The 7,954-nt window shown below is 40.1% G+C and overlaps 1 protein-coding gene across 1 annotated transcript in view; it reads left to right on the top strand.

The window, feature by feature from the left end:
• The first annotated feature begins 29 nt into the window (after positions 1–29).
• The window catches only part of LOC103385091 (dihydropyridine-sensitive L-type skeletal muscle calcium channel subunit alpha-1), a 17,333-nt gene continuing 9,408 nt past the window's right edge, over positions 30–7,954 (top strand). The window contains exons 1-14 of the mRNA XM_008318870.3: positions 30–587; positions 2,113–2,218; positions 4,155–4,294; positions 4,448–4,581; positions 4,662–4,814; positions 4,901–5,106; positions 5,175–5,278; positions 5,407–5,552; positions 5,908–5,986; positions 6,096–6,256; positions 6,371–6,596; positions 6,701–6,908; positions 7,553–7,673; positions 7,769–7,883. Coding sequence (XP_008317092.2) covers positions 403–587; positions 2,113–2,218; positions 4,155–4,294; positions 4,448–4,581; positions 4,662–4,814; positions 4,901–5,106; positions 5,175–5,278; positions 5,407–5,552; positions 5,908–5,986; positions 6,096–6,256; positions 6,371–6,596; positions 6,701–6,908; positions 7,553–7,673; positions 7,769–7,883 — 2,084 coding nt within the window. The 5' untranslated portion in view covers positions 30–402. The remainder of the gene's footprint in view (positions 588–2,112; positions 2,219–4,154; positions 4,295–4,447; positions 4,582–4,661; positions 4,815–4,900; positions 5,107–5,174; positions 5,279–5,406; positions 5,553–5,907; positions 5,987–6,095; positions 6,257–6,370; positions 6,597–6,700; positions 6,909–7,552; positions 7,674–7,768; positions 7,884–7,954) is intronic.

Below are 7,954 nucleotides of genomic sequence, written 5' to 3'. Positions count from 1 at the left end.
CCACTTCATACTCTCCTCCACCATCTACCATCGTGCACCAACCCCCGAGATGCCATCCTCCCTGTTCTACCCACTCCAGCCTGATAACCATCCCCAAGCATGGCCTGTCAGTGGTTCACAGTCTAAATTTAAACCACAGCAGGGCCAACTGCTCCTCCAGCCACTCTGGGCCCCTGTTATTTTTCCCTGCCCAAGGAGGGAGGGGGCTTCTTCTGTCAACGGCCCTTAGCCAGGAGAAGAGCCCTGAGTCTGCTTGAGGGAGAGGAAGAGGCAGAAGGGGAGAGAGGGCAGCAGGTCAGGAGCCCACAGGCCTTCACCACAGGGCGGGAGTACACTGTACCCCTGCCTGGGATTATACAAAAAGTGGACTAATTTTTCTTCATTTTAAGTGGAAGTACCAAGATGGCGGCCAACGCAGACGCTGCCAAGCCGGTCATCATGAACGAAGAGGAGCTAAAGAGGAAGCAGAGGGAGAAGCTGAAGAAGCTGCAGGCCACGGGAGGCAACCCTCGTCCTGCCAGGTCCCTGTTCCTCTTCAACCTCAAGAACCCCTTCCGCAAGGCCTGCATCAACATCGTGGAGTGGAAGTATCCTCAAATATTTTACACATTAGTGCGCACACACACACACACACACACACACATTAGTGCACACACACACACACACACACACACGTCGTAACTCCCACCTGTGTTACCGTAACATTTCCTTGAATGTAAACTAAAGCTCACTTTAAGAGCAGTCCTCAGATTGAGTTGGTGAAAACTGATTCAGGTCATTAACTGATGACCAGTCAACTACAGCACTAGTCAACAACTGGATATATTACCTAGTCAATGATCATTTTCAATGTCACTTGACTATGAAACTAATTACGTTTCCTTAAATGTTTGCATATTAACTATGTGAATCAGTTGTTTTTGTTTTTATTTTGATTATTATCAGCCCGGAATCAGTTGTTTTTATTTTGATTATTATCAGCCCTGAGACACAGACACAGACATGTACCACTGTGTTCTTTGACGCTCCCTTGAACACAACACACATTCTCTTTTCATAATTCAATTATATTGTCTGAGATATTCATAATATATTTATTGCACAGTTTTTACAGCACCTATGGTAGTGGTTAGGAATGAAGCCAAGTCTTTTAAATCACATGAAGCGGTTTCTGCAGTGATAAGATGTTTGTTGTGCATTTGGCTCATTGTCAATGTCAAGGTTTGTCTCTCCTGGATTTTATACCTTCATATGTAGGATAATGTTTTTCCACCCACTTTTAGTGAGGCTGTTATTTCAGTGACCGGGGCAGCTGTCATTCTGATATTAATGTGGAAATGGTTTCTATTGGCTGCCACCGCTGACTACATATGAACACCATGCAGGACACTGAGTGATGTTGTGGCCTCTATAGGGGATTTGCCTGAGTTTTTAGCCTGATGTCTATGATATTTTCCATCGACCAGAGATTAAGTTAATCATTTGAATGACATTATTTATAATTTTTTTTTACCAGATACAACTAGTTTGAAATCTTCATGTGAGTAAATGAGCTAAGATTGAATCCAACATGTTGCATCAGTAACAATAAAATAATTTACTCATAGCTACTAAATTGCCTTAAACAATTATTATTTTTTTATAAACGTGAATAAATAAATGAATAGTTTGAGAGTTTAAATTCCTGATGAGTAGTCTGTGTTAAAAAGGTTCAGTCATATTCTTGGTCTCTGCAGCTGTCCCTCTGCATCACACACAGACATGATGCTGACCCAGCAGGGGAATTCTCCCAGATAGCCCCCTGTGGGTGAGAATGTAGCGGTGCAGCAGACAAGATTACAGTATATTTGAACGCTCCGGTGGTTGGTGTAGGTGTGATGTTTCAGGCAGCATTTGAAGGCAGTGATCTGTGATGGCAGAGTCTCTACAGGTGTCACATTATATATTCGTATTAGTTCACGTCACAAAATCTACAAAATAAGTCACTCAGTTGACAGTCATTTATTTACTTCAACCCCCCCACCCCCCGCCCATGTTGACACAGCTACAGTCAAGTCATGTAATGAGATTCTCTCATGTGTTATTGTTATGTTCCTGAGCCTTTTTATCCAGAACATTTGAGATCATCATCCTACTGACCATTTTTGCAAACTGTATTGCCCTGGCTGTGTTCCTGCCCATGCCTGAAGAAGACAGTAACAACACCAACTCCAGCCTGGTGAGTATAATACTTCAGTGTACGTCATACATCTCAGTGGATCAAAGTAACGTGTGTCACCTCAGGCTCTATATTAAAGATGGGAATATTGTGTTTCATAATCTGCTATCAGAAGAAAAGAATCTTCACTAATGAACTTCTGCTGCTTTAATCCACCGGCTGTTTAGTCCCTGATCTCTGTGTAAGGCTCTGCAGAAATGCCTCCAGACACGAATCACTTCCCTGTTTTGGAGTCGCATCTGTGTCTGTGTCATCAGACGGGAATGTGTTTGGATTTTTCCCTCACTGATCAGTCACTGACGTAAAACAACGGAGAAAGATCAGAAGTCAATTATTATAGTTTTTGATGGGAAGTCAATACGTTTTAAGACACTTAATATTTAATCAACTTTCTGTGCGTCAATATTTTTCATTTTCTTTGGGTTTAGAGACATTTGCATCTGAGAATTCTTTCTTGGTTAAAATATTTTTCGCCTTGTTTCAGGACTGAAATGGAGTTCACATTTTTAAAAAAGAAAAAAGTCAGATTAAACTACATCAAAACCTGTTGAAAAGCTTTAATAACACTGGTAGCTTTTCAATTCAGTTTAGTCAAAAACGTGATGTTAGTTCTGAAAAAACAGATCAAATAAAAACATGACCTAGATAAACACTTATAAAAAATATATAATGATTTAACTGTGAGCTGTTGGAGATGTGTCAAAACATGTGTTACTGCACGGATTTAGACTGTAAATAGATAAAAGGTGTAGATATATAATATATAGATTACATCTGTATTTTTTTCATCTTGCATATTTTAAATAACACAACAAGGAGAAAAATATCGTGCCAGTAAAGAAGGAAAGAATGAAACTACTAAAATCTTTTTTTTTTCTATCTTCCAGACAGCTCTGTTTGACTGCTGAAAATTACTTATGTTTTTAAATACAGTACTGTAGAGCTTTGTCAAAGCGTGACGTTAACACAGCCAGGTGTCCTGTACTTCATGTACACAGCCTCTGTACACTCGTGTACTTCATTTACTCCACATATCACCAGGATAAATCTTCAGAGCATTCACCCAGTTGGAGTACACACCACATGAAAAACGATCAGGTTTTTAGGGATTGAAACTGAACTCAGCCGCTGCTTTGATATCTTTACTTTGGCCGGCTCACCAACCAGCTCACGGTCCCTTCTTACTTCTGTAGCCAGGCTTCAGAGGTGAGCAATGAAAGAGGAGCCTATCAATCCATCTACACACACACTGGAAACTGTGTGGAAACATAATGTCACATTGACATTATTTGTTCCTCCGCCTTTTGCCCTCACCCTAAAATTAAAAGCCTAATCCTGATTTTTACTCTAACCCTAATCTGACACTACTTCTAATCCTACTTCCAAACTAAATCTTCAACCTCAAACCTCCATGCCGTCTCAGTGACCTTTAAAATGTCCCCAAAACAAAAACAAAGCCAGGAATTTACACACTTGCTGGTAGGAACGAGACGTGACCCAAAGAGCATTAATATTTTATATTAAGTGAGTGCAATTATACTGTATGAATAAAATATCACATATTTCCATCAGCTCATAACTTGGTTACAGAAAGCATCACGCAACATTACTTGATACTCAGTTTGGAGTAATTCTAAACTATGAGAATTATAAAAAGATAAAAATCAAATAAATACATAAAATGTAAAAAAGAAAAAATAACAATAATATAAAATATATGAATCAATGAAATCATTTCATTTAATTTATTTTAATTATGCTGTTCTTTTAATTTAATTTATTTTAATTATGCTGTTCTCCCTCTCACTGCCTTAAAGGCCAAAGTTATCACTAACCACAGTCTGGAACCCTAGGTTTGAATGTCAGATATCTAACATTCGTCATCTATTATCTAACGTGTCATTTGTGGCTCTGCTCTCTGCTTGTTTTCCTGCAGGAGAGTTTGGAGTACATCTTCATGATCATCTTCACATTAGAGTGCTTTCTCAAGATAGTAGCGTACGGGTTCGTTTTCCATGAAGGTGCCTATTTACGGAACTGCTGGAACATATTGGACTTTGTCATCGTCTTCATGGGGTAAGACGAGCTGCCCCCTGCAGGTGGATGTCACTGGTGCCAAACGACACGACTCTGTATCTGCTACTGTTACTGCCGCTCACAAACAAACCATCTGGTCCAAATTAGAACTCTGAACACTTTTCTTAGGTTATTTTTCCTGTTTCTCCACAGTCTCTTCACCTTTGCTGTGGACACCATCAATAAGATAGCAGGCACACCAGTGGAGAAGGGCGGAGGGTTTGACATGAAGGCGCTGAGAGCCTTCAGAGTGCTGCGACCTCTTCGTCTCGTCTCTGGAGTTCCCAGTGAGCGACTCGGCTTCTACTGAACCAAACTATTTCTCTCTAATCTTTTGGAATCTTAACTTCTTTCTTTTCACCTCCAGGCCTGCAGGTGGTGATGAACTCCATCCTGAAGGCCATGCTGCCTCTGCTCCACATCGCCCTGCTGGTCTTCTTACTCGTCACCATCTTTGCCATCATGGGGCTGGAACTCTTCAAGTGCAAAATGCATAAAACCTGCTACTACAGTGGCACAAGTACGTAGAAGTATCTGAACCAGAAATGCAAACCGTCAAAATATTTATGATATGTGTCCCATCCTTGTCCCATCCTTGTCCCTCAGACCTCTATGCCATAGCAGAGGGTGAGCAGCCTGCTCCCTGTGCCCAGGCTGGTAACGGCCGACGCTGCATAATAAACGGCTCTGAGTGTCGACCGAACTGGGAAGGTCCCAACGAAGGCATCACTCACTTTGACAACATAGGTTTCGCCATGTTGACTGTCTACCAATGCATCACCATGGAGGGATGGACCAAAGTGCTCTACTGGGTCAGTGGCCGCGAACATCTTTATGATATCATTATAGTGTTTGTCACTGATGACTTTGGTTTTTACAGATTAATGACGCCATAGGAAATGAATGGCCCTGGCTCTACTTTGTCCCTCTCATCCTGCTGGGTTCCTTCTTTGTGCTAAACCTTGTTCTGGGTGTTCTCAGTGGGTAAGTCTTTATCCTGATATCAACGTCAACAACAAACCAAGAAGAAACTTTAATATTTACTGTTTTTTTTTATGTCCCTTCACCAAGTGAGTTTACCAAAGAGAGGGTTTTTTTGTCACTTCACCAAGTGAGTTTACCAAAGAGAGAGAGAAGGCCCGCTCCCGTGGAGAGTTCCAGAAGTTACGTGAACGTCAGCAGTTGGATGAGGATCTTCACGGCTACATGGAGTGGATCACACATGCTGAGGTCCTCGATGCAGACCGGGAGGGTAAAGGTGAGGACAGTAACTTGAAGAGTAACTAGAGTACTTTCTAGAGTTATTTCTGAACACGAGAAAAATAAATCGTTTCTGAACCACCTCCGAGTTTTCTGTCATGTTTTCAATGAATGACTTGGTAGTGGAGGCTTCACAGCAGATGTTGCAGTAGCTTTGACTTTTTATCATTGTTATTATTGACAGCACTTTCTCCATTTGACACAATCAATAATGTTTTCTTTTTATAGTACTGTGACTTTACAAATGTTATTTAATACTACCTAAAATAATATAATCAATATAGTATATTACTACATATCACTGTTAATAATACCTTTAAACTTTGTCCAAAACTTCACTTCTCATACCTCAGGTCTGTTGCCTTTGACCAGTGACGGTGACAAAGACAGTCTGTACGACCTGGAGGGCAAAAGTCGAATTGTCTACTACTAGTAAGTCTGACATTTCATAAATGTGCAAAGGTTAAAAAAAGAAAAACGAAAGCTATTTCCACCCCAGCCTGTCACAGTAATCCCTGTGATTTTCTGTGTTTGTGCTCAGCCGTCTGGCTCGGCGCTGGAATCGTTTTTTCAGGATGAAGTGTTTGGTGTATGTGAAAACCAGAGCCTTTTATTGGTTGGTGATGTTCCTTGTTTTCCTAAACACCCTGAGCATCGCCACAGAGTACCACCACCAGCCTGACGGGCTGACAACTATTCAAGGTTGATGGTTCATTAATGATATATTTATATGTTTATATATGTTATATGTATATGTATATATATGTTTTTATTAAATAGACTATATGAATACCTTTTTTTTTTTGCTCTCCACAGACGTTGTTAGCCGTGTCCTGCTGGTGCTGTTTGTCCTTGAGATGTTTATAAAGATGTACGCTCTGGGACCCAGGGCATACTTCATGTCACTGTTTAACCGTTTCGACTTCTTCGTGGTGCTCTGTGGAATCCTGGAGATGATCATGTTGTCCGCAGGGGCCGTGGCTCCGCTGGGTTTCTCTGTGCTCAGGTGTATTCGACTGCTGAGGCTTTTCAAAGTCACAAAGTACGTCCAGTCGCCTCCAACGTCTGCCGTCAAACCTACTTGTACAGGTTTAAAGGTATTCTTTCTTGTCATTCACAGTAATACTTCTCTCCCCTTCTTTACAGGTACTGGACCTCTCTCTATAATCTGGTGGCCTCCCTCCTCAACTCAGTCCGCTCCATCGCCTCTCTCCTCCTCCTGGTCTTTCTCTTTATTGTCATCTTCTCCCTGCTGGGCATGCAGGTCTTTGGAGGAAAATTCAACTTCCCCGACCACAGGCTCAGACGCAGTAACTTTGATAATTTCCCTCAGGCTCTGATCAGTGTGTTCCAGGTATTTATGACTACAAACACAATGTGCGAGGCTTAGGGTCAAACTATCATGGATTACATTATTATTATTATTTCTTTTTTTAAGTTATTCATACAAATTCGTCACAAATTTGTAAGAACATTTATTTTTTCTTAATATTTAATGACAATATTCATCTCTAACAATTTTATTTTCCTAAATGAATTCAAGAGAATAATATTCATGGTCATATCCAGAGCCTTTTACCTATATAAATTGATGTAGTATTCATGGTCATATCTAGAGCCTTTTACCTATATAAACTGATGTTCCTAATTTTACTTAGTATATACATTTTTATTTATAAACTATTTCCTAATTTTACTTGTATAAAAAAAAAGTATATACATTTTTATTTATAAACTATATATGTATGTGTATGTATGTATGTATTTATGTATATATAAGTATATATGTGTATATATATGTATATAATAAATCAGGAGCAGTCCCTATCTATGGAGGTTACTAATACTTCAGCCTAATAATTTAATAATTTAAGGCTACTTTAAAATGGAACTGTGTATATAGGGTCATGTCAGAATCAAACAAGTATACTATACTATTAAAAATTATATATCAGATCCATCTAACATGTAATTTGCCTCCTTTACTTCTTTTCTCAGATCCTGACAGGAGAGGACTGGACCACTATTATGTATAATGGTATTATGGCGTATGGAGGACCTGTTTTCCCCGGCATCCTGGTCTCCATCTATTTTATTGTCCTCTTCGTCTGTGGAAACTGTATCCTTTAACAGTCGGTAGTGTTCAAATTAAGCCACATACGGATACCAATATTGTCCAAGTCTTTTTTTTTTTCCATAACATTCCACAACCAGATATCCTTCTAAATGTCTTCTTGGCCATCGCAGTTGACAACCTGGCAGAGGCTGAGAGTCTGACCTCAGCTCAGAAAGAGAAAGCAGAGGAGAAGTTGAGAAGAAAGCTACTTAGGTGAGTTTATTCTGACCAAGGATGTGTGTGTGTCTGTCTGTCTGTGTTTCTGTGTGTGTGTGTGTGTGTGT

This window comes from Cynoglossus semilaevis, chromosome 10 (assembly GCF_000523025.1).
Source record: "Cynoglossus semilaevis isolate Cse_v1.0 chromosome 10, Cse_v1.0, whole genome shotgun sequence".
NCBI lineage: Eukaryota > Metazoa > Chordata > Actinopteri > Pleuronectiformes > Cynoglossidae > Cynoglossus > Cynoglossus semilaevis.
The sequence above is the reverse complement of the archived record's forward strand: the minus strand, read 5'-3'. Positions and strand labels throughout refer to the sequence as shown.